This window comes from Xiphophorus maculatus, chromosome 24 (genome assembly GCF_002775205.1).
Source record: "Xiphophorus maculatus strain JP 163 A chromosome 24, X_maculatus-5.0-male, whole genome shotgun sequence".
NCBI classification, from domain to species: Eukaryota; Metazoa; Chordata; class Actinopteri; order Cyprinodontiformes; family Poeciliidae; genus Xiphophorus; species Xiphophorus maculatus.
The window spans coordinates 6,967,439-6,992,551 of record NC_036466.1 but is presented as its reverse complement, the minus strand read 5'-3'; the positions used below and the strand labels follow the sequence as shown (position 1 = coordinate 6,992,551).

Sequence of the window (25,113 nt, the reverse complement as noted above, 5' to 3'; positions counted from 1 at the left end):
AGCAGTTCCTCCTCCTCTCCATCATCTCCAGTAGTTTCCTTCATCAGCTCAGTCAGCCTCTTCATCAGCTGCTTCAGCTCCTTTGAGGCTCTGATGCTGCAGCTCCATCAGATGCTGCAGAGAAAACTGAACTTTCCTTCACAGATGATAGAAGATCTTCAACATCTGACTGCAGCTGAAGGTCTGAGGACATGAAGCCTGGACCAGAACCAGAACCTGAACCTGGACTTTAACCAGGAACTGCACAGATTCTCTGTGGGGTCAAACTCAGTAAATTGAAGATCAGATGTTGATCAGATGATGACATCACTGTTATCATATTTTAGTCTGTTTATGATCCAGATTGATTTCATTAGAACTGAATTTATTTCTTCTCTAATCACAGACTTGGTGGCTGTTCGCTCCGAAAGGCTGAATGTGAAGTTTTGGCCTCGGCTCTGAAGTCCAACCCAGATCTGACTGAACTGGAAATAAATCAGATCTACATAAATGAAGGTGGAGACTCTGATCTGAAGCGTCTGGTTGAGATCCTGGAGAGTTCAGTCAGTAAAGTGAAGATTCTGAGGTTTGTTTTCTTTATTTATACAATAAAATCATTCATTTATACTTTAAACATTAGTTTAATTAATGCTTTTATTCTAATATATTTTATTTTAAAACAACCTGTTTAAATGTCAGAATAATTTCACAGAATTTTACCTTATATATATTATTTTTTCTTATTTCAGACTTTGAGATTATTGAACTTTGTTTTTCAGTTTTTTACTTTAAAATGTTTTTTACTGATGAACAAAATGAGTAAAATAATTCAAATGATGTAAATTAATGATGGAGATGTTTCAGTTTGGTTTGGTAAAGATTCAGATTGTTTTATTTCTCATTTCTGATTCTCATCTTTACATCCAGAATGAAATGTTGTTCCTCCAGAGTCGAGCCACAAACACTGACAAGTTCAAATCATCATTAATGACCAAATCTAAGAAATGACTGATTGTAGAAAAGCAAATCTAGATGAAATGAATGAAAGTGAGGTTTGCAGCAGCAGCAGGTTCCTCAGCTTTGTCCTGAAGCTGTGGTTCTGTTGGGCCGGGTCAGAGAGGAACCGTCCTCTTCGGTCTGACAGCTGTCAGTCGGTTGGAGCCTCGTCTCTGTGATGATGCTTCATCAGGTCACGTCTCCTTAGGAAATAATGGCCTCCATTGGCTTTCAGCAGCTTTAATAAGAACCCAAGGCCATTAATGAAGAAACTGAGTGGTTCTGATCCAGTTACCAAGTCGGGTCTCCAGCTGATGATCAGGAACCAGCAGAAATAGCTCAACTCATCCAGGCTGATAGAAAACTTTGAGTTTCTTTATTGATCAAATGTTCTGGTTCTGCTGGTTTGGACTCTTTAAACCAGTTTGACTGGATCAGATGTTAGAATCAGTTCATCATGTTTCTTTTACATTCAGGGAAATTAATTTTCTACATTTTTATTATTTATTTGTTCATGTTTCAGTTTTAACCTGCATCCTGTTGGCTTCAGCTCACATCTTTTATTCTTTATTCAGCTTGTTTGACTGCAGTTTGTCAGAGACCAGCTGGACTTCTCTGTTCTCAGCTCTGAAGTCCAAACCGACCCATCTGACAGGACTGGAGCTGATCAGAACCAAGCTGGGAGATTCTGGACTGAAGGAGCTCTGTGGTTTTCTACAGACTGAAGGCTGCAGACTGAAGACATTGAAGTATGTAATTATATAATTATTGATAATTCTGTGAATAATTATATATAATTGATCATAAATCAAATTAATTTCTTCTGTTCTAATAAATATTTTCTGAGTTTGTTCCTGGACTTGGATCCAGAGTTTAATTTAGTCCCTCTGTGTAACTGAGTTGGACCTGCTGATCTGAGGTCAGAACAGGACAGCATTCGGACCCCCAGTGTGTAGAAATCCCCCTCATGTGAAGCAGGTCAAAGGTCATTCAACCCAGTCTAGAAAAGTGAATTCCTGGAATCTGACAGGAACAAATCAATAATCAATGATTGATGCTTCAACACTTTGATCAGAATCTGGAATGATTTTACTGACTAAAATCCTCCAACACAACATGACCCAGTACCAGGTTCTGGTTCTGGTTCTGGTTCTGAAGTCAGCAGGTCTTTATTGAAGCAGCAGCTTGTTGGCATTAATATTGATGAGAATCTTTAACTGGTTCTGTTGGACTGGTTAACCTGCATCCTGTTGGCTTCAGCTCACATCTTTTATTCTTTATTCAGATTGAGGGGCTGCAGTTTGTCAGAGATCAGCTGGACTTCTCTGTTCTCAGCTCTGAAGTCCAAACCGACCCATCTGACAGAACTGGACCTGTACAGAAACAACCTGGAAGGTTCTGGAGTGAAGGAGCTCTGTGGTTTTCTACAGACTGATGGCTGCAGACTGGAGACATTGATGTATGTAATTATATAATTATTGATATTTCTGTGAATAATTATATATAATTGATCATAAATCAAATTAATTTCTTCTGTTCTAATAAATATTTTCTGAGTTTGTTCCTGGACTTGGATCCAGAGTTTAATTTAGTCCCTCTGTGTAACTGAGTTGGACCTGCTGATCTGAGGTCAGAACAGGACAGCATTCGGACCCCCAGTGTGTAGAAATCCCCCTCATGTGAAGCAGGTCAAAGGTCATTCAACCCAGTCTAGAAAAGTGAATTCCTGGAATCTGACAGGAACAAATCAATAATCAATGATTGATGCTTCAACACTTTGATCAGAATCTGGAATGATTTTACTGACTAAAATCCTCCAACACAACATGACCCAGTACCAGGTTCTGGTTCTGGTTCTGGTTCTGAAGTCAGCAGGTCTTTATTGAAGCAGCAGCTTGTTGGCATTAATATTGATGAGAATCTTTAACTGGTTCTGTTGGACTGGTTAACCTGCATCCTGTTGGCTTCAGCTCACATCTTTTATTCTTTATTCAGATTGCAGTACTGCAGTTTGTCAAAGATCAGCTGTGATTATTTGGCCTCAACTCTGAAGTCCAACCCGACCCGTCTGACAGAACTGGACCTGGAAGGAAACAACCTGGAGGATTCGGATGTTCAGCAGCTGAAGAATCTTGTAAAGACTTTAAAGTAAGTAAATGTTTGTAGTGAGTCCAGCTGCTGTCAGCATATTGAACTAAACCCAGTTAGCATCAAAGCAAAGATCCAGTGTTCCCAGTAAAGCTGCAGCTTCTCAGTGGGAGGAGAATGGTTCAGGCTTCCTGATTGGACACAGAGACAGCAATCAGCCAATCAGAGGAGCAGCAGCTTGCTGTGTTCCTGCGTTTGTGTTGGTGTGAAGATGAGTGTTGTTGCTGTGTCCATGTCTCCAGGAAGTCCAGCTGGACTCCAGCGTCCAGCCGTCCAACATGTCTAGAGACAGTGGTCCTCATCCATCAAACTGTGGCAGCAGCAGATCTGATCTCAGATCTGTTTGTTCTCTCAGTTCAACAGGAAACAACTGATCGGGTTCATCTTGGTCACAGCTCTGAGATCAGTCTGACTGCAGCCTGGAAACCATCTAGTGGATGTGCTGCGTCACTGACTGCTGCTGGAGAGAGGCTGGAAACACTCACTGATCTGCTCTCTCCTTCCTTCTTCTCTCTGCAGGTTCTGATCTCTGTGAAGTAGAGAATGGTCTCAGTGTCCTGCTGATCCTCAGAGGTTGAAGCTGCAGCAGTTTGAGTCTAAAGAGACTCTGACTGGATCATGATGATGACCTCTGACCTCCAAGGTTTTCCTCCCGTTTATTTTCTCATGTCTGTCATTTAGTGTCTGATATTGTTTGTCTCTTTGGATCAATAAAGATCCAATTCAAACTGGGCTCCATTTAGAGGCTTCATGGAGTTTTGATCTGAACTGGATTCAACTGGAAAGTTGATCTTTTTTCTCTCTGATTCATTTTCATCCTGGAACCAGAAATGGTCTGAGAATGGAAACATGGGAATCATTTTCAGTTCAGCTTTGAAGCCATGAAAGACACTTCAAACCTCTTTTCTCTGCTGCTTCTTCCTTCTGCTGACATGAAAATGTTCCTCAAAGCTCCACAGATAAAAAGATGCTTTACTGGAAACTGCAGAGAAACTTCAGCTTCCATCAGAGAAACCAGTTTAACCAGTTTAGAACTGGATGTCCTACAGAAACTCTGATCTTAGAGCAGTTTTCAGGAACATGTGGAACCTGGAAAAAAAAAGATTTTATATATTTTATGTTCATTGTAAAAGCTAAATCTTGAAGTTTTACGTCATCATTGATTCTCAGCTTTAATTTCTCTCAGTTTGTTTTGGTTTTTACTTTTTTAACTCCATATTTCATGTTTTGAGTTTTCTAGAGAACTTCAGGCTCTTTACTGTGATTTTACTGATTTATTCAAACCTCAGAGAATCATTGGGATAATGTGCTGATTGGTTCATGTTTGATTTTCATAATTCTTCTAATGCAATGTGGGTTGCTGGATGTTTAACGACCAAATAAAGTTTTTAAAAAATCTTTGTGTATTTTTATGCAGCTGACTGTGTACACATATAATAACTAAACCTTCATTTTAATCCTCCATGCCATTTTTGCTGTATTTTAAGTTTTCACATTTAGTTTCACAGCTTAAATTAGTAAAAGCAGAAACATCTCAAGTTGATTTCAGCTTTAAGCTACTAATTTAGCCAGCAGTTTATTTTTGCAGTATTCAGACTGAAGATGTTTTATAATAAAACAGATGAGAATCAATCTTTTCAATCAAAACTCGATTAATTAAATCAGCTATTGAATTAGAATAATAACTTGTATAAAACTGCCATTTCTGTCTGGTTAATGGTGCAGCAGATCCTGCAGGGGGCGCTCTGGGGCCTCAGTGTTCAGGTCGGTTACAGTCACATCTCCCAGACTCCTGAATCTTCTGGTTCCTTCCTGAAATGATTTCCTGCAATAAAATGTTGGTTGGAAATGAGCAGAAAACTGAGAAAAACCTGAAAAAGTTCAAATCTGACCTAAAGTTTTACAGCTTAACTCATACAAAGGAAAACATGAAAATAAAGGTGTTTATTGTCACCTGGAAGGAGGCGGAGCCTCAGCTGGGTCAGGGGGCGGAGCCTCAGGTGTGTCAGCTCTAGTCAGGTTTGGATCAGAACCGGTTCAGACTCCATGCAGCAGCAGAGCAGAGTCTGTATATATTTGTTATTTAATAAATTATCTTAAGAAAACGAAATTGATAGAAATGATATAAGGTTTCTTTATTTTTCTTTTTTGGGGGGTGTTGGGGGAATATATATGTAGCATCCCGATCCACACTCCATTCCAGTTCATGGCGGTAATGCACATCAATAAGTTGCTTGCCAACCGCCAAAAAAGAAGAAGAAGAAGAGCAGCGTCTGGATCAGGTGAGTGTTCACTTCTTGTTTTGCTGATGTTTTATTTACAATGTTTCAATGTGAAATTAATCCACAGCATAAACAACTAAGCAGGTGTAAGTGAACCAGGGTGTGATATTATTTAAAACAATGTGGTTGTGTAAATGCCCTGAAGAAGGGGAGTGTTTTAATAAAAGAGCTGGACACGGTGCTTCTGCTCCAACGGTTATTATTAACTAAGGAGGAAGTTCCGGTGCTCTTCACTATAGCTAGCGCAAGACTCCCCCTGCTGGTTGGATTTGACCACTGCTTCAGCCAAATCAGACTAGCCAGCCTCTGAAATAACCACATTTCACTCCATCACAGTTGCAAGGAAGTAAATTTGGTAAGACTTTATTTGAAGGGGTGCACGTAAAAAGGACATAGGATTCTTTATAAATGTTGTCATGAAATGTCATTTTGTAAATAATGACACTTTTTTTATACAGGGTTTACACTTTTAATTGACTTTTTATGTAATGTTTTAGTGTAAGTGTGCATAAAAATCTCATTATTTACCAAAAAATGGACAAAGTTTACACTTTTACTGTGTGGATTATTGAACAAAACTATCAAGCTGCCCTTAGATCAAATATAACTCGGATTAAATTAATGAATGAAATATAAAATCAGTATTCCTGGATGTAGAAAATGTTTCTGTAAGGATGCAGTTGTGACCTCACACCACTAGGGGCGCTAGCGGCCGCGCTGTTTCTCTTCTCTCTTGGAATAGAAGTAACGAGCATGTTACCGTGTACAGTGCGCATGCTCACTGAGCATTGTTGTTGTAGTCAGCTGGTGGTTGTCATTCTGGCAAAAAGTGGAGAAAAATATCAAGTGAAACGGAGCAAAAGCCGAACGGATTGAAATATTTTACAGAAACGACAGTAGGTGGCGCTGTTTTCGCTTTATAACTAACAGTGGCGCTTAATTTTATTTAAAATTAGAGCAAGTTGATCGTTTCTCCGCAGGTGGAGCGCTCGGATGGAGGCAGAGCCGGAGGACCAGGAGGAGGAAGAGGCGGCTGCCGCCATGCTGTGGTCCATCCAGGAGGCTCTGGAGAGGCAGACCCAGCAGATCGGAGCGTCGGCCTGCGGGGCCACAGCGGTGGTGGACGTCCTGAAGGCCCTCGGAGTGGATGTTGCGCCGGAAGAAGCTGACCGCTGCGTCCAGACCCGCCTGAGGAGGAACGAGTCTCCGCTGCCAGACTACCTGCTGTCCCGCAGCGAAGCAGGTGAGCTGCGGCCATGTTTATATTATGGGATGTTGGTGCGTGAAGAATAGTTTTTGACATGTTTGCCAGCGAAATAATGTGCAGCTGTTCATTTCTATTGAGACTAGAACGGATAGCAGTGACGCATGTAGGGGCGCTGGGCTACCTGGGGCGCCAAAGTAAAGACAGAAAATCTATTTCTTTTCATCATTTTTTGTATCTGAAGGCTGTTGATTGTGTTGGAGTACAGAGAGTAGAATGTAAATGTGCAAGTTTTAATTCGTAAATAATTTGAAGGGATCTGGATGAAGTATTTTTGTTCATATGACATCCGATCTTAATTGAGTTTCTCGTTTTTTTCTCTTAAAAAATGTCCAATGACAAGAGATATTTGTCTGTTAGTTGTACGATGAAGTTAGATTGGGGTTACAAGAATAGTCTTTTAATTTTATTTCTGAAAGACCTCATAATAGGATTTGAAAAAAATTCAAAATTGTACTTGATAAAATTACAAGCGAAAGTCGTTTTAATGAGGAAAAAAAAGCTTGTAGTTATTAACATGTTATGATTTCTGTCATTAAAACAAACTAAATGAATTTTTAGAGTTCTTCTAATATGATGGTGATGGTTAAAAAAACATCTGTAAAACTAATACCAAAGTAAAATTTCACATTTCTCATTTAAACATTTTATTTTTTCTGTAGAAATTTTAAATAAATTACTACAATTCTTGCTATAGAAAAGAAGTCACAGCTTCAACCTAATATTTTAATGTAGATCTGAATTCAAAGTCAAAATAAGTCGAACCAAGATGGCCGCCCTGACATCACTCTGAATGTTCTAAACACAAGGAGTGAATTAGTTAAAAAATAATGTAGATGTTCCATGAATTAATCTGTAGTGTGAATCTTTTTTCTTGTTGCCGTTAGCGACCGGTCATGTTTACCTTCGTCCAGGTGCGACTCACGCTGAGCTGATCCGAGGCGCTCAGGAGGCCAGCGGCAGGAAGGCCGTCGGCCGCTTCTTCCACCTTTATCCACGGCGGCGCGTCAGGTTGGTTACCTGGCTCGCACGCTGGATCAGGAAGGGCGCCGTTCCCGTGGCGACCATGAACATGCAGGTGGCCGTGCCCGACGGCGAGGAGGTGCCCGACGCTTGGCACCATCAGCTCATATTTGGAGTGGCGCCCAGAGCCGTTTTTATGACCAACCCTTTGGATGTAGGTGTGTAAGCCAGAAGATTTATGGTTTATTTTACCATATTGTACCAAAGCAGTCAGCCTGTTGGTTTAGTTATTGGTTATTTTACTCTTAATTGCACTTACTGAACAAATGAAAGTTGTTTTTACATGTTGGTGTGTCTTTAAGTGAGCTGTACTGGCGCAGAGTTGTCACATAAAATAGGATTTCAGTACGTTTATCTTTGATTTTTGTTTCTAAATGGTTCAAGTCAAATCAGAATTGTTTTTCTGTATCAGAATTGAAAGAAGGGGATGAGCGCATCTCTGTTATGTCATCTACTTTCATCTGAACATAAAGAAGTTTGGTTCTGTTCTCTCTTTCAGTCGGTGAGGTCGAAGTTCACCAGCGACTCTGCAGCCATTCGGTGCTGCTGGTTCGTCGGGAAGACGTTCTGCAGAGATTAACGCCCGACGGTCCGCCGTCCGACCTCTCCCAGATTCAGTCGGACCCGCGCTGGTGGCAGCTGGACGTCGAGGGTGAGGCGGCGACCTTCCTCACCCACCTGACGCCGACCTCTGAGCCTCCATGTTTGATTCTGGTTTTCTTTTCTCCAGGTCAAGTGAGGCGGATGATGTTAGAGGAAGAGCTGGAGGACGGGCCCAGGACGGCTCACGTCAGCATCCCCGCGGCGTACAGTTCAGGGGTCACGCTGTTTGCGCTGACGGGTTCAGATGTGGCTCAGCAGCTCCTCAAGGCTCCTGAACTTCCTCTGCTGTGACGACAGAAAAACCGACTGGAGAAACGCTGGAAAGGAAAGCAGCTCTCTGATTGTTCTCCTCCAGTCAGCTGGAACGCTGATTATCTCAGTTCATTTATTTATTTCAGAAGCAATAAAAGCTTCAACTCCATCTTAGTTATGAGACTGAAATATGGAGTTGGAGTTAGTGAGCTTCGGTTCATTTTCTGCTCCGTTTCTTCCACTAAAGATGTAGAAATGTCGCATCTTTTGCTGTTTCTCCGTCATGTTTTACATGTAATATTGTTACAATACTAATAATAAATGTTTTTGTGGAATGTTCTGTGTTTCTTTAAAAAGTTCAAATATTAATGTTCAATGTGTAACTAAAATATAAACTCTCAAATGCTAAAAGCAGAAATATTTAAGTATACCATGTTATTTATTTTAAATGCATAAGTTTGGAATCAGAGAGGAATTATCAAGCATTAAAAGCCAGAATACAGTTTCCAAATAATAAAATGTGTGGAGTCAAAATGAAAACAGTTGTGAAGTTTTACCATAATGAGCATTTGTAGGAGAAAAGGGTGAAGTTTGCAAACTGAATAAGTAGGTTGCTTAGACAAGTTAAAAAATGTATATAGTTCTTAAAGAGATTTTAGGAAACTTTCCAAAATCGTTCCTGAAGATCAGCTGCATTTCTTTTTAGGGAACGATTCTCATGTTCAGGACCTGGCACTGCTTCAACATGTCTGAAGTAAAAATAAAGTATTTAGTGGGAAGGCTATAAGTGAAATAGATCTGATAATGTAGAATGATGTGCAGGTTCTTATGAAGTCAAAAAAGGTGTGCTGGTTATTTAATTTAATGTAGTGAAGCATTTAGGAAATAACAGATACGTTGAGGAATGAAGACATTTTTTCACAAAGGTAATCCTGGCAGCGAAGAAAAACGATGTGAAAGATGAATGAAGAAGATAAGATGGGGATTTTGGAGGAAATTGAAACAAAGGAAAGAATTATTAGAGTATGAAAATACTGCAAATGCAGTTAAATCATTACTGAAAGTACGTTTGTAAAATATTGTTGGATGAAATCCTCCTAAAAAACGTCAGGAAGTAATGTTGTTAGTAGTAACTCTTAAATCTGATAACAAACTTCTTCCCTTTGTTGTGTTTGCTGGCCATAGATTTTAACCACATCTATGGTAGTGAAATAGTTAAAATCCTAATTTAGCTCTAACGATGATTGAAGCTTCATTATTGCTTTAGGAAGTGCATTAAAGGTAAATGTTAACTATTTATTTTACAGTTTAGCGGTAAACGAACTACGTCTCCCGTGATGCTTTGCGCTTTCTCTCCCATAGGAAGTAGTGGAATCCAAAAAGTGTTCCTCCCATCATTTGGTGAAGGTAAGACTCCACACGTGTCGACGGTGTTAGCTTCTCTGTTCTCTCTCTCTTTTTTCATTAGTAATTTAGTTTTTGTGCAAACTTTGCATGTTTTTCTCACTGTGACTCCACGCAGTGTGTGTGTGTGTGTTAATGTTTAGTTGCGTCACATGTGTCCCCGCAGCTTCCACGGAGGGTCAGTCCACCCACGGAGAGCAGGGAAAGCACAGCAGGCGAAACGGGCTGCGAGTAATTCTTGGTTCATACCAACAGAGGTTGGTAAATGTTGTGCATGTCGACGTCTTTTTGCTACTAGGTTCACTTTAAAGTCAACAATATTTAGAAGAGAAACGCTTAACAGTGATGGATGCAAATAAAACCTTCATTATTTTCTAGCGGGATTTTAAATCTGCTCCCAGCTTATTAGATGTACTTTTCTATCAGTTGGTTTCAGGAGGTCACATGAGTCCAGTGACTCCAATCAGAGTTGAACATGTTCAGCCAGGGTCCAACACTGGACTCTCTGTTATCCCAGAGATTGGCCCGTTTATCTTTACTCTGTTTCTGCAGTAATCTGGGGCTCCAGATCAATGCCGATTGTGTTAAAAGTCCAGTTTCGTTTTTCTTCCAGCTCATTGGTTTGATCTCTACGATTTCATCGGACCTCCATCCCCTGGAAAAGGTCACGGCTCTTCCTGCTAAAGGTCAGCGCTTGCATAATTACGGTGGCTTCACACGGTGAGAGAAAATCCTCCTTCAAGTCGAATCTCTTGTGGTTCCAGTTGCGATGGCGGAGCGGGTTCTGGTGGTAGGAGGCGGGGGACGGGAACACGCGCTGGCCTGGAAGCTGGCCCAGTCGCCCCGGGTCCAGCAGGTTCTGGTGGCTCCCGGAAACGCAGGAACCGCCAGCTGCGGCAAGATCAGCAACTCTGGTACCTGAGGGGCTGTTGGACCTGCTAACTGCTCAACATAGGATGTATTTTAGCTGAAGTCACTGGACAGAATTGAAAAACAGAGGTGAGCGTCTGTAGCTTTGTGTTGCGTTTCGGTGAGCAACCACAGCATCCTGGCTCAGTTCTGTAAGGACCACCACGTCGGTTTGGTCGTAGTCGGACCCGAGGCGCCGCTGGCAGCAGGTGGAGTCGATTCCAGTTTCTTATTGTGGGATCAGACCTCAGGCGGTTCTGACCCGTATCGTCTCTGCAGGTATGGTGGACGATCTGACGGCCGATCTTTTCTTATTTCTGTAGACAGTCTTTAAAACAGATAAAAGTATTTAAATGACATTAACAGCAGCAGCATAATATTGTATGTGTAATACATTTAATTACAGATTAATTCAGTTCTACAAAAGACTGCAATTAACTAAATAATATTAAGTACTAATAATTTCAACTTTATTAACTTTTTATATTTAATTTTTCTCTATTAGCCGCTTTAATCCTGCTTGATGCTCCTATCGCAGGTGATTGAATTTTATTTCAAACACATTTTTATTATTTATATTTTTTCAGGCCTTGAGTCTCAAAATTTCCCACAGTGAATCGTTTTTGGAGGATTTTATAGAATAAGTTTTATTTTCCATGTACTAACCCTGCAGTGACTCTTATTTAACATTAATGTAAGCTGATTTGATTTGGCCTGATAAAAGTGAAAATGAGATCAAATAAACTGCAATTAATATGAAGAGGAATATCTGTAGTTGCGATAGTTCACCACCAGAGGGCAGTGAGCGCTCATAATCCTCCATCAAACGCCTGTTAAACTGCAGTTTGTTCTGCTGGTTTTCTGCTGAATCCATGAAAAAAGCTGCTCAGCTTCAGATCTGCTTCACTAACAGCAAAACAGAAATACTGAAGCTTTTCCATCTTCACTCTAGTTTTTTCACTCTGTTAAATCTAACTGAACTATTAATGTTTATTCAGATGAATCAAACTTTGGCTCTAGAGGAAAACACAAGTTACGTGACTTCCTGTGAAAATAGAAACTGAAACCAACTTTGGTCTCCTTCAGATCAGCCTCCATTTTGAGCTGCAGGATGGAAATAACTTGCTGACTTGTTACTAGAGGTAAGTGTTGCCGCTCCGGGTCCCTCCGTGTCTCTCGGCTCTCTGGAGCCTTTCTAACCGATGAACCCACCGAGGCTTCCCGGGGCCTCAGTCACCTAGGCCTGGGTCGCTCGGCTCTCATAGGGCCTGGTCCCCGCAGCAGCGCTCTGTTTACTTTATTGAAGGCCTGATCTTGAAAGGAATTAGATCAAATGAAAAACTTTATTGTGAGACGTTGCTGCTTATAAAGTGATGCTAAGTGAGGTTACATTATGCGACTATAAGTAACAAAAAGAGAAATATTGAACACACTATAAACACACAGCTCAGTTACTGCGCAGTTAACCTGGTGAATGATCAGCTATGATCTACCATGACAGCAGCATCTAAAGCTGATCTGTTTGTGTGGAGCAATAATGAACTTTTCAGATTTAATCTAAATAAATTGAGAACTTAATGTAACTTTTACAGTCCATCAGTTCTTGCTGCAGCAACTCTCTCTGGTGTTTTAACCTAAAAAGCAGAACTAAAACATTGTAAACTAGTTTCTCTGCTTGTTGAAATCAGCAGGAAGTGAATCACATCACTCCGTCCCTCATCAGTCTGGGGTTCAGCAGAAACTGATGTTTCTCTTGTCTGTGGATCAGAACCGGCTTTAAGCCGTCCACAGATTTCCTCTCTTCCTCCTCACTGAGTTTGATCTTTTTCCAGGTTTTCCTCTTGTTGCTCCTTTCAGCAGGAAGAAACTCTTTGTCTCTCAAAGCTCTGCTGGAAAAATGCATCCAGATCCAGACTGACTCTTACCTGAAAGGTTGCTGTGTTTAGCAATCAGTATCTGCAAAATCGGAATCGATCAGCCAGAAAACTGCAGTCGGTTGAACCCTAAAAATAACAAAACTTTTAAACGGAGCAATAATAATAAAATAAATAATTTCACAAACATTTTAGATCAGTTGTAACAAACTAGTTTCTAACTAAAAGAGTTGCATTAATGTGTCTCTTTATTTTGAAGTTCAATCAGATCAATAGACTAAATATGTTTCAGGCCTCGCTGAGTGTTTGGGGGCTTCATCCCCCTATTGAAGCAGCTGTTTACCCATGATTCCTTGCAGTGGGTCCAGCTGGTACCTCAGCTGGATGCTGTGGTCCCTGAAAGCTGCTTTGTGTCTCTTGAGCTGAGAGGAAATCCTGCTGAGCTGCACACAGAGGCTGACATGTTGCTGAGATCCCAGCTGGACCCGGTTCTGTCTGGAGGAGAGCTGTGGACCCGACCTGAGCTGCTGCTCCCTCAGAACCTTCTGCTCACTGACTCCCTCCATACAGAGCTACAATAGAGTCATGATGCGTTCAAGTCCACTGGGAGCTAAATAAGTTCACTAGTTCATAGGAAATGTTCACTCATTCATTCAAATGATTCACTCTGATCCTCTGAACACATGATGGGAACCAGCTTTCTGCTTCACAGGACAGTTACTGGAACCGGATCACTGGACTGACTGGTTCTGGTTTCTCTCTCCAAAAGGCCAGAAGATGGAAGATCAGGACAGAGCAGAACCTCCAGGACCCATCAGTCCATCTATGAGGAGTGACTGGTCCAAAGATGATCCTCCAGTGTTCAGTAATGAACCTGAACCATCAGACAGAAAGTAAGAAACCATTTTCTAACTGATTCATGTGAATCTATAGAGATAAAATCTAAATGATATTAACTGGTTGATCTTCAGTGTTTTAATAAACAGTAACTTAATTTTCTGAGATATTAATTTAAAGTTAGTCATGAAGGATGTTGGTCAGTAAATCAGAGTTTGAATGAAAGTCTGAATGAATCAATGATGAAAATGTTGCATGAAAACAAAAACAACCAACAATGTGAGGAGCAACGACTCAGATTGTCTCTAAACCCAGTGAAGCACTGGAGCTTCCAGACTGGGAACACTGGTATCAGTCATGATACCAGATATGATACAATGAAGAACTTCACACCAGAGATCATCAATGATCTCAGGTTCTGTTCTGACCCAGTTCTGGTCTCTAGTTTGTGGTGGACCTTCATGAACATGTTCAGCTCCAGCCTGTTGCTAGTGAAATATTTCACTGATGAAGAAATGTCTTTACAGGAGGAGGAAGTGTGAAGAAAGACCCAGAACAGGAGCTGAACGGCCGACAGCCAATCAGAGCAGCTGTTCTCCAGGTGAGACTGAACTCCTTCAATCAGAGCCTCCTGTCGTCTCTGTTGGACCAGATCCACGTCTTTAGTTGAGATTTGGAAATTCAAGGTTTATTAGTCTTTTAGTGATCAATTATTTCAGCTGGTGTAACTGGAACTCATGTGCTGGTGATGATAAAGAAAGGAGAAAAAAAGTGATGAAAATGTTTGTTAATCAGTCAATATTTTCATCACAATATTCACCAATAATATTGAGAGTTAACAGCTCCTTGATGACCTTCTATCAGATCGCGTCTTTAAACATTCAGAGATAGAAGGTAAACTTGAGAAGAACCAAACCAGAGCAGACAAGGACTGCAACAAAATAGATGCTGTGATGAAGAAGAACAGAGAGCCTGCAGATTGATGGTCAAACATCTTCAGCACATGGATGAATTGAAGGTTTCAATTAATTTCCGTTTTTGGGATTGCTTTTTCTTATATTGTGCCTCCATATCTGGCTTGTCTTTATTTATTATCGTAGCTGCTTCAGGTTTGCTTTAGTTACATTGTGCAGCCGTGTTTCCTGGCCTATTCGCTCGTCGGTTTACGGGTCAAGAGTGGCGATTTCAGCTCGACCTGACCGAGTCCTGTGAGCGTGAGATGCTGGGTGTCTGGGGTCACTCTGGAGGCTATATGTGCAGCAGCCTCTTGGTCATCCCCAAATACCTTTGCTGGGTTTTACAGGGTTAACTGGGCCACCTTTCACCTGGGATCCTATCCCAGCGCTCATCATCATCCCAGTGAGGTGGGCATGTTTTCGGGGTTGTTTCTTTTCTGTGTGTGATTTCTCAGGACTCTGTCGGTAATCGTCATCCAGTGCTTTAATCACCGCCTCTGGCGGTCAGTAGGGATGAAATAGAACAAAAGTTTCGACTGTAACTACGGTTCTATGAATCCCGGATGACCGCCAGATCGCTCGGTCCCTCAGAATCATCGTGTTTCACGAGAAGATTAAGGGACTGAGCTGTCATTGTCACGTGACTATATAGACTTACTGGTGTCACCGGGGGTCACATGTGACCATGTTGGTATAAGATTCTCGACCTGTGCAAGAGAGATCATTCAGTGCTTTAAGCACCGCCTCTGGCGGTCATCTGGGATTCATCGAACCGTAGTTACAGTCGTGACTTTTGTTATTCTTACCATGCAGAGTTTTTATGAAATTTGGGCTTTTTATTCATTGATTTACTTTTTTCTCATCCATTAAAACTGATGCACAAATTGTCTCTGAGAATATCAAAAAATTATTGTTTTCCTTATGTTCAGCTGAAGTGTCTCCTCTCCTGTCTTTGTCTCTTTCTTCAGATTTTGATATTCGGTGTCAGAGTGACCATAAAGCGTCTCTGAAGAAGAAGTTCCAGAGTCTCTTTGAAGGCGTCGCTGAACCTGGAAATCAAACCGATATGAACCAGATCTACACAGAGCTCCACATCACAGAGGGGAAAACTAGAGAGGTCAACCAGGAACATGAGGTCAGACACATTGAAACAGCATCCAGGAAACAAGAAACAATCAGAAGAGAAGACATCTTTAAAGTCCCACCTGGAAGAGATCAACCAATCAGAACAGTGATGACCATGGGAGTGGCTGGCATTGGGAAAACACTGTTAACACAGAAGTTCACTCTGGACTGGGCTGAAGGCAAAACCAACCAGAACATTGATTTCATATTTCCATTCACTTTCAGAGAGCTGAATATGTTGAAAGAAGAAAAGTTCAGCTTATTAGGACTGATTCATAAATTATTTAGTAAAACCAAAGAAATCAGCAGCTTTGAAACGTTCCAGGTTCTGTTCATCTTTGATGGTCTGGATGAAAGTCGATTTACTCTGGACTTCAAGAACAATCCGATCCTGACTGATGTTACAGAGTCCAGCTCAGTGGATGTTCTGGTGACAAACCTCATCAGGAGGAAACTGCTTCCCTCTGCTCTCCTCTGGATAACCACACGACCTGCAGCAGCCAATCAGATCCCTGCTGAGTGTGTTGGCATGGCAACAGAGGTCAGAGGGTTCACTGACCCCCAGAAGGAGGAGTACTTCAGGAAGAGACTCAGAGATGATGAAGAGAAGGCCAGCAGGATCATCTCCCACATCCAGAAATCAAAAAGTCTCCACATCATGTGTCACATCCCAGTTTTCTGCTGGATCACTGCTAAAGTTCTGGAGGATGTGATGAAGACCAGAGAGGGAGAAAAACTGCCAAAGACTCTGACTGAGATGTACATAGCATTCCTGGAGGTTAACTTCGCAATCAAGAAGGAAAAGTATGATGGAGGAAAAAAGACAAGATCAATCTGGAGTCCAGAGAACAAGAAGCTGATTGAGTCTCTAGGAAAACTGGCTTTTGAGCAGCTGCTGGAGGGAAACCTGATCTTCTATGACGAAGAGCTCAAAAAGTGCGGCATCAACATCAAAGATGCTGCGTTGTTCTCAGGAGTGTTCACTGAAATGTTTAAAAGAGAGAGAGGGACGTTTGACATCTCCGTCTACTCCTTTGTTCATCTGAGCATCCAGGAGTTTCTGGCTGCAGTCTACATGCTCCACTGTTTCACCAGCAGGAAGTCAGAGGTGATCAAGACGTTTCTGGGAGAAGAATACAGAGAAACATCTCTAGATGAGTTCATGAAGAAAGTCATGGAGAAATCCCTCAGCAGTAAAAATGGCCACCTGGACCTGTTTGTCCGCTTCCTTCATGGTCTCACTGTGGAGTCCAACCAGAGACTCTTAGAAGATCTGCTGGGTCAGACAGAGAACAGTCCAGAAACCATCCAGAGAATCATCACCAACCTGAAGGAGATGAAAACTGATAGAATCTCTACTGACAGAAGCATCAACATCTTCTACTGTCTGGTGGAGATGAACGACGTCTCATTTTATCAGGAGATCCAACGGCTGCTGGATTCAGGGAAGCAGCTCTCAGTGACTGACTGTTCAGCTCTGGCCTTCATGCTGCAGATGTCAGAGGTTCTGGATGAGTTGGACCTGGAGAAGTACAACACATCATCAGATGGACGGCGGAGACTGCTTCCAGCTATGAGGAACTGCAGAAAGGCTCGGTGAGTCCAGATGTTTTCATTGTGTGAATGCTGATTCAGCTCTATTGTCCTCCTGTTTCTTCTTCTTCTTCAAGTTGCTTCTGGATGTTTTTGGTCTTTAACTTCTTCCTTCATCCTCTGGACTATTTCAGCCATTCAACCATCTAAACATTCAGCTCATCCAGGACAGCTGCAGCTTCTGGTTTTAGACATTTTGATCATTTTAAAAATATTTATCTTTTTATCAGTTTTCATGTTTAAATGAATAGAAAACCCTGAACTGTAGAAAAAAATCTATTTTGTCTGAAAGATCCAATCAGCCAGAGAGACTTTTACACTTTAAACTCCTCTTCACTCATTGAGCCGCTACTCCTTTTAGGATCTTTGTCTTTTTTTTAATTATAAAATCACTGTTTAGGTTTGATGGACACTTCAAAATAACCCCAATAATTGCTGCTGTTGTCATGGAAACCAGTTAGAAACTTAGTGAACCAACTTTTCCTCCTCCCACTAGTTTCCTCTGAGTTTGTAAATGAGAGCAAAATGTGGTGATTGTTGTCTGGCTCCAGAAAAAGTCCTAGTTTCTGTCAGATCCTCCCAAAGCTCTGAGAACTCTGCTTCCAGAGCTGGAACCATTTTCCTCATCAACTCTTCATCTGCAGCTTTTGTTGAAGCTGTTAGCCATGAAGACCTGGAGAGACATGAGCTTCAACTCTTTAGACATCCCAGCCTCTTCTAGTTACTGGAGAACTTTCACTGCTTCACCATGAAAAATGCTGCTGGACCCAAACGCTCTGTTTTGGTCTTCAGCTCTTTAAGAGTTTAGCAACAATTTCTTCTGACATCCAAACCTTTGTTCCTCTGAGCCACACGGTCTAGTCCAAGTCCGAGCTGTGAGCAGTTCCTCCTCCTCTCCATCATCTCCAGTAGTTTCCTTCATCAGCTCAGTCAGCCTCTTCATCAGCTGCTTCAGCTCCTTTGAGGCTCTGATGCTGCAGCTCCATCAGATGCTGCAGAGAAAACTGAACTTTCCTTCACAGATGATAGAAGATCTTCAACATCTGACTGCAGCTGAAGGTCTGAGGACATGAAGCCTGGACCAGAACCAGAACCAGAACCTGGACTTTAACCAGGAACTGCACAGATTCTCTGTGGGGTCAAACTCAGTAAATTGAAGATCAGATGTTGATCAGATGATGACATCACTGTTATCATATTTTAGTCTGTTTATGATCCAGATTGATTTCATTAGAACTGAATTTATTTCTTCTCTAATCACAGACTTGGTGGCTGTTCGCTTGATAAGGCTGAATGTGAAGTTTTGGCCTCGGCTCTGAAGTCCAACCCAGATCTGACTGAACTGGAAATAAATCAGATCAACATACATGGAGGTGGAGACTCTGATCTGAAGCCTCTGGTTGAGATCCTGGAGAGTTCAGTCAGTAAAGTGAAGAATCTGAGGTTTGTTTTCTTTATTTATACAATAAAATCATTCATTTATACTTTAAACATTAGTTTAATTAATGCTTTTATTCTAATATATTTTATTTCATAACAACCTGTTTAAATGTCAGAATAAAATCTCTAAAACTTTTTACCTTATATATATATATTTTTCTTATTTCAGACTTTGAGATTATTGAACTTTGTTTTTCAGTTTTTTACTTTAAAATGTTTTTTTACTGATGAACAAAATGAGTAAAATAATTCAAATGATGTAAATTAATGATGGAGATGTTTCAGTTTGGTTTGGTAAAGATTCAGATTGTTTTATTTCTCATTTCTGATTCTCATCTTTACATCCAGAATGAAATGTTGTTCCTCCAGAGTCGAGCCACAAACACTGACAAGTTCAAATCATCATTAATGAGCAAATCTAAGAAATGACTGATTGTAGAAAAGCAAATCTAGATGAAATGAATGAAAGTGAGGTTTGCAGCAGCAGCAGGTTCCTCAGCTTTGTCCTGAAGCTGTGGTTCTGTTGGGCCGGGTCAGAGAGGAACCGTCCTCTTCAGTCTGACAGCTGTCAGTCGGTTGGAGCCTCGTCTCTGTGATGATGCTTCATCAGGTCACGTCTCCTTAGGAAATAATGGCCTCCATTGGCTTTCAGCAGCTTTAATAAGAACCCAAGGCCATTAATGAAGAAACTGAGTGGTTCTGATCCAGTTACCAAGTCGGGTCTCCAGCTGATGATCAGGAACCAGCAGAAATAGCTCAACTCATCCAGGCTGATAGAAAACTTTGAGTTTCTTTATTGATCAAATGTTCTGGTTCTGCTGGTTTGGACTCTTTAAACCAGTTTGACTGGATCAGATGTTAGAATCAGTTCATCATGTTTCTTTTACATTCAGGGAAATTAATTTTCTACATTTTTATTATTTATTTGTTCATATTTCAGTTTTAACCTGCATCCTGTTGGCTTCAGCTCACATCTTTTATTCTTTATTCAGATTGAAGGAATGCAGTTTGTCAGAGACCAGCTGGACTTCTCTGTTCTCAGCTCTGAAGTCCAAACCGACCCATCTGGCAAGACTGGACCTGAGCGGAACCAATCTGGGAGATTCTGGAGTGAAGGAGCTCTGTGGTTTTCTACAGACTAAAGGCTGCAGACTGAAGATATTGAGGTATTTTAATTCTATAATTATTGATATTTCTGTGAATAATTATATATAATTGATCATAAATCAAATTAATTTCTTCTGTTCTAATAAATATTTTCTGAGTTTGTTCCTGGACTTGGATCCAGAGTTTAATTTAGTCCCTCTGTGTAACTGAGTTGGACCTGCTGATCTGAGGTCAGAACAGGACAGCATTCGGACCCCCAGTGTGTAGAAATCCCCCTCATGTGAAGCAGGTCAAAGGTCATTCAACCCAGTCTAGAAAAGTGAATTCCTGGAATCTGACAGGAACAAATCAATAATCAATGATTGATGCTTCAACACTTTACCAGGTACCAGGTTCTGGTTCTGGTTCTGGTTCTGAAGTCAGCAGGTCTTTATTGAAGCAGCAGCTTGTTGGCATTAATATTCATGAGAATCTTTAACTGGTTCTGTTGGACTGGTTAACCTGCATCCTGTTGGCTTCAGCTCACATCTTTTATTCTTTATTCAGATTGTGGGACTGCAGGTTGTCAAAGATCAGCTGTGATTATTTGGCCTCAACTCTGAAGTCCAACCCGACCCGTCTGACAGAACTGGACCTGGGAGGAAACAACCTGAAGGATTCAGATGTTCAGCAGCTGAAGGATCTTATAGATGATCTAGGGTAAGTAAATGTTTGTAGTGAGTCCATCTCCTGTCAGCATATTGAACTAAACCCAGTTAGCATCAAAGCAAAGGTCCAGTGTTCCCAGTAAAGCTGCAGCTTCTCAGTGGGAGGAGAATGGTTCAAGCTTCCTGATTGGACACAGAGACAGCAATCAGCCAATCAGAGGAGCAGCAGCTTGCTGTGTTCCTGCGTTTGTGTTGGTGTGAAGATGAGTGTTGTTGCTGTGTCCATGTCTCCAGGAAGTCCAGCTGGACTCCAGCGTCCAGCCGTCCAACATGTCTAGAGACAGTGGTCCTCATCCATCAAACTGTGGCAGCAGCAGATCTGATCTCAGATCTGTTTGTTCTCTCAGTTCAACAGGAAACAACTGATCAGGTTCATCTTGGTCACAGCTCTGAGATCAGTCTGACTGCAGCCTGGAAGCCATCTAGTGAATGTGCTGCGTCACTGACTGCTGCTGCAGAGATGCTGGAAACACTCACTGATCTGCTCTCTCCTTCCTTCTTCTCTCTGCAGAATCTGATCTCTGTGAAGTAGAGAATGGTCTCAGTGTCCTGCTGATCCTCAGGGGTTGAAGCTGCAGCAGTTTGAGTCTAAAGAGACTCTGACTGGATCATGATGATGACCATCATAGCTGTTTACTGTGATTTTACTGATTTATTCAGGCCTCAGAGAATTAGTGGGGTAATGAGGTGATTGGCTCATTTTCCATCCATCCATCCATTTTCTGTTGACCCTTGTCCCTAATTGGGTCGGGAGGGGTGCTGGTGCCTCTCCAGCTACGTTCCGGGTGAGAGGCGGGGTCACCCTGGACAGGTTGCCAGTCTGTAGCAGGGCGTGATTGGCTTATTTTATTTTTTTAATATCTCTTTTAATGTAATGTGTGTTGCTGGGTGTTTAATGATAAACCAATACAGTTTTTAATAATGTTCTTTGTTGGAGTTTTTCTCTATGCAGCTGACTGTGTACAGATAGAGTAACAGCATCTTTATTTTAATCCTCCATGCCGTTCAGCTTACTGTATTCAGATCAGGAAAGATATTAAAATTTATATATATATATATATTTAGTTTTTATCTTTAGTTTGACACTTTCATAAACAGAAACATTGATTTCTGTGTATTTAACAATTTTTTAAGGTTCTAATTTAAGGCAGTAGCTTATTTTTGAATCATTTAGTCTGCTTCATACTATAACCGTAGTTATTTTATTTCCCAGTGTTTTATTTTGAAAGATATCACAGGGAGCGTTTTTATAATTTTTGCAGCTTTATCGTAGTTGTAATTATCAAGTTTAGCCACCAGAGGGACTGAACACACTTCAGATACGCAATCCAAGGGGTTAGCGGCAGTAATGGTTCAAACCTCTTTTCCCTGCTGCTTCTTTATGAAAAAACAAACGATTTTACATATTTTTATCTTTTTATAGTGACTATAAAAATTTCTAAATAATAAAGTTTTGCATCATATTCATTGATTCTCAGTTTGTTTTTGTGGTTTACTCTTTTAACTCCATGTTTCATGTTTTACTTTAAGTTTTCTAAAGATCCTTAGGATTTGATGTGTCACATCAGGACTTTTTACTGTGATTTTTACTTACTTATTTATACCTCAGAGAATTATTTGGATAATGTGCTGATTTGTTTATGTTTTTTCATATTTCTTTCCATGCAATGTGGGTTTTTTGGTGTTTAATAAATGATAAAGTTTTTAATAATGTTCCTTGTTTTGGATTTATACGTAGTTAACTGTGTACAAATATATTAACTGCACCTTTAGTTTAATCCTTCATGCTGTCTAGCTTTTTTGTATTCAGATCAACACAGAAATTAAAATGTATTTATTTAAGTTTTCATCTCTAGTTTGACAGATTCCTCCAAGGAATTCAGAAAGATTACCTGTCTTGTCAACCTCTTGTCAACATTGACATCCGAAAAGACAAATGCGCTATGAGAAACTTCTAAAGCTTGGAAGATCGTGTGGTCTGCAGGTTATGACATCATATATCAAGTACAAAAGATAAGGCTTCAAATCCTGGTGAAAATTTGCAAAGAACACCTGCTTTTTCAACTTCTGTCACCATTGACAACAGAAAAGATAAATGTGTCCTGAGAAACTTCCAAAGCGTGGAAGATCGTGTGGTCCACTGGCTCTGCCGTAGAACCAGAATTATGAAGAACATCAGTTCAAATCTGGAGTGACACTGACGGAGGAGTGAAAGCACCACCATCAAACTAAAACAAGAGCTTAAAGAGAAAAATGGAATTCTTTAAATACAAAACACAGGAAAAAACAAAATATTTTGGAAAACTTAGTGCCATATTTCTTTTCAACATGCCATATTTCTTTTCAACATGCTAAAAACTGGAAGTGAAGGAAAAATTATAATCACTTGCATAAAAGTAAGTGCCCTAACAGGCCTGGAGTGTTGGAATATCCTATGATAGTTCACCACCAGAGGACAGCGATCACTTATAATCAACCATTATATTCCAAGACAACAACTTCACCAGGTCACTGACCAACTAGGAGTCAACACCAGTCTTCCCAGTTATATCTCACCAGTAGGATGCCTGGTGGAGCGGTTAGAGGTGCTGCTCTGCAAACCCAAAGATTTCATGTTCAAGTCCTGCTTATGCTCAGATTTGAGTCAGCTGAATGTGTAGTTGTGTTTTAATTGTTCAACCATAATTATAAATCTCCATGTTTTCTAATTATTAAGCTGATTTTTAATCAGAAAATAAAACCTCCAATCTTTTTGATATTTAAGTTTCAGAACCACTAACAAAAACCTCTTTTATTGCAACCAGAACGTGGCTCTTGTTCATTCGCTAGAATACAGTTGATTGCAGACTTTCCTTCACATTTCCACAATTTTTTAGACTAAAACATGGAAGTTCGTATTGTTAGTTATTGATCACCAAACTAAACCTGTTGTTGCACAACTGTTTGAATCAGAAGAGCTTTCAGAGTGTTGTAAAGATTTATGGTTAAATATCTTTAATGACCATAGCGAGCTGTTCTGATGGATCTGGGTCGTCCAATCAGGATGGACCTTGTTTTCCTCCATCAGCTGCAGATTCACCACCACCACCAGAACTTACTGCTTCAGTCACTCACACCATCAGCTGCACTTTGTAACTTGTGGAATTGTTTGATTGTTGTGAGAGTTTGGTTTATTCCTGTTTTACTGCCTGCTGTAAAATTAATTGCCACCAGGATAATAAAGTGGAATCGACCTTTGACCCTTGCAGTAGGCTTGGCATCATAAAGGTTAATGATTAAAGAAGTGGAAGCAGTCAGAAAATGATCCGTCTAGAAATGGAGCCAAATGTTTTCCAGACTAGAAATAAATATTAAAGAAATATTAAAGCTGAACTAAAGCGATCAGATCTCCTCCCAGGATTTTTGCTGACCACTTCCTGTTTTACTGAACTACTTCCTGTATTGATAAGTTGACAGGAAATGACCTAAAAATTAGAAAAACCCTGAAAAAGTTTTAATCTGAGCTCAGTTTTCCAGCTCTGCTCACTGTTGAGTCAAAGGGAAGAAAACATTAAAGGTGTTCAAAATCACCTGGGCAGGGGGCGGAGCCTCAGGAGGAGTCAGGTATCAGAGCAGGAGAAATGGGGTCAAAGTTCATGTAGCAGCAGAGCAGAATCTGGATCAGGTGAGTGTTCACTTCTTGTTTTCCTCTCTCTGGGTTTTCTCTCTGTGGAGGAACCAGAACCAGAACTCGGCCTGTTTCTCCTTCAGCTTCAGCTCTTCATATTTTCACAGGAAACAGACGAAGCTTTTATTTTCTGACAGATGGACTCAAACTAACAGAAGCAGGAAGTTCAAACCTTTGTTCTGTCAGTGGGAATCTTGGACCGACCCGTTTATCCTGATAAAGTCTTTTTAATCGTCTCCCTTTGAGAAATTTGACTTTAGTTTGGTTCTGCTGCCTGCGTTGTATTCTTCCATATCATCACCAAAATAATCAGTACATTTATAGATTAATATGGACATTAAATAGATTAAAATCAAACAGCTGATCCAACCTCTAGAATAGATAGAATAGAATAGAATTACTTTATTCATCCCAGCAGGGAAATTATTTTGCAGTTACAGCAGCATAGAGACAAGACACACAACATCCACCACTGAGTAGCAATTGTAGACAAGATAAATAAGAATAAAATATGACATGCTGTCAATATAAAAAGCAGCTTAGAGCAGACCTTGCAAGGATTCAAAATGCAGAACAGTATGTATCTGTAAATATATGTACAGCAAGTGTGCCACAGTGCAGTTGTGCGAAATTGGACTGATTAGTGCAGAACAATGATTTAGCTTTTATTGTACAGTGAGATGGCATGTGGCAGGAAGGATTTCCTGTATCTGTCCCTACGACAGCGGAGCTGGAGCAGTCTATGTGAGAAGGTGCTCCGCTGTCTGTCCACTATGTCTAATTCTTTATTGAGGAGCTAAAGTGAGGAGTTTGTTATCTGGTAGTTTGTTCTTCTGGATCTGTTCCTCTCAGGCCCTGTGTTCATTGATAACTTTACCTGACAAAGGAAAGAATGATTGGTTGTTACGGACAAAAAAGGAAATCTCTGCTGCTCGGCCCTGAGTTCA

General features: G+C 40.7%; 2 protein-coding genes across 5 annotated transcripts in view; both read left to right on the top strand.

The window, feature by feature from the left end:
• The window catches only part of LOC111607662 (NLR family CARD domain-containing protein 3-like), a 30,467-nt gene extending 9,347 nt beyond the window's left edge, over window positions 1–21,120 (top strand). Inside the window, exons 9-15 of one of the 3 annotated variants that reach the window (XM_023329840.1) lie at window positions 13,504–13,627; window positions 14,099–14,172; window positions 15,496–17,248; window positions 18,509–18,688; window positions 19,678–19,851; window positions 20,339–20,491; window positions 21,011–21,120. In XM_023329840.1, coding sequence (XP_023185608.1) covers window positions 13,504–13,627; window positions 14,099–14,172; window positions 15,496–17,248; window positions 18,509–18,688; window positions 19,678–19,851; window positions 20,339–20,491; window positions 21,011–21,017 — 2,465 coding nt within the window. In that variant the 3' untranslated portion in view covers window positions 21,018–21,120. Of the gene's footprint in view, window positions 1–385; window positions 566–1,550; window positions 1,725–2,260; window positions 2,435–2,970; window positions 2,996–13,503; window positions 13,628–14,098; window positions 14,173–15,495; window positions 17,249–18,508; window positions 18,689–19,677; window positions 19,852–20,338; window positions 20,492–21,010 lie in introns of all 3 variants that reach the window. The other 2 variants (XM_023329841.1, XM_023329842.1) reach the window with 2 other exon arrangements.
• Window positions 6,194–8,882, top strand: LOC111607668. 2 transcript variants are annotated; one of them, XM_023329857.1, is made up of 5 exons: window positions 6,194–6,301; window positions 6,386–6,648; window positions 7,584–7,850; window positions 8,192–8,344; window positions 8,423–8,882. In XM_023329857.1, the coding sequence occupies exons 2-5, from the start codon at window positions 6,399–6,401 to the stop codon at window positions 8,584–8,586; spliced, it is 834 nt and encodes a 277-aa protein (XP_023185625.1). In that variant the 5' UTR covers window positions 6,194–6,301; window positions 6,386–6,398; the 3' UTR covers window positions 8,587–8,882. The 2 variants fall into 2 exon arrangements, with proteins under 2 accessions (XP_023185625.1, XP_023185624.1); XM_023329856.1 differs by having other exon boundaries at window positions 7,557–7,850.
• Window positions 21,121–25,113: the final 3,993 nt, after the last annotated feature.

Excerpts from the sequence above, each read along its gene's own strand:
- LOC111607668 (XM_023329856.1), top strand. The coding sequence starts at position 6,399 with ATGGAGGCAGAGCCGGAGGACCAGGAGGAGGAAGAGGCGGCTGCCGCC. Across the intron at positions 7,851-8,191 it reads GACCAACCCTTTGGATGTAG|TCGGTGAGGTCGAAGTTCAC; the intron begins GTGTGTAAGCCA and ends TCTCTCTTTCAG. Across the intron at positions 8,345-8,422 it reads GTGGCAGCTGGACGTCGAGG|GTCAAGTGAGGCGGATGATG; the intron begins GTGAGGCGGCGA and ends TCTTTTCTCCAG.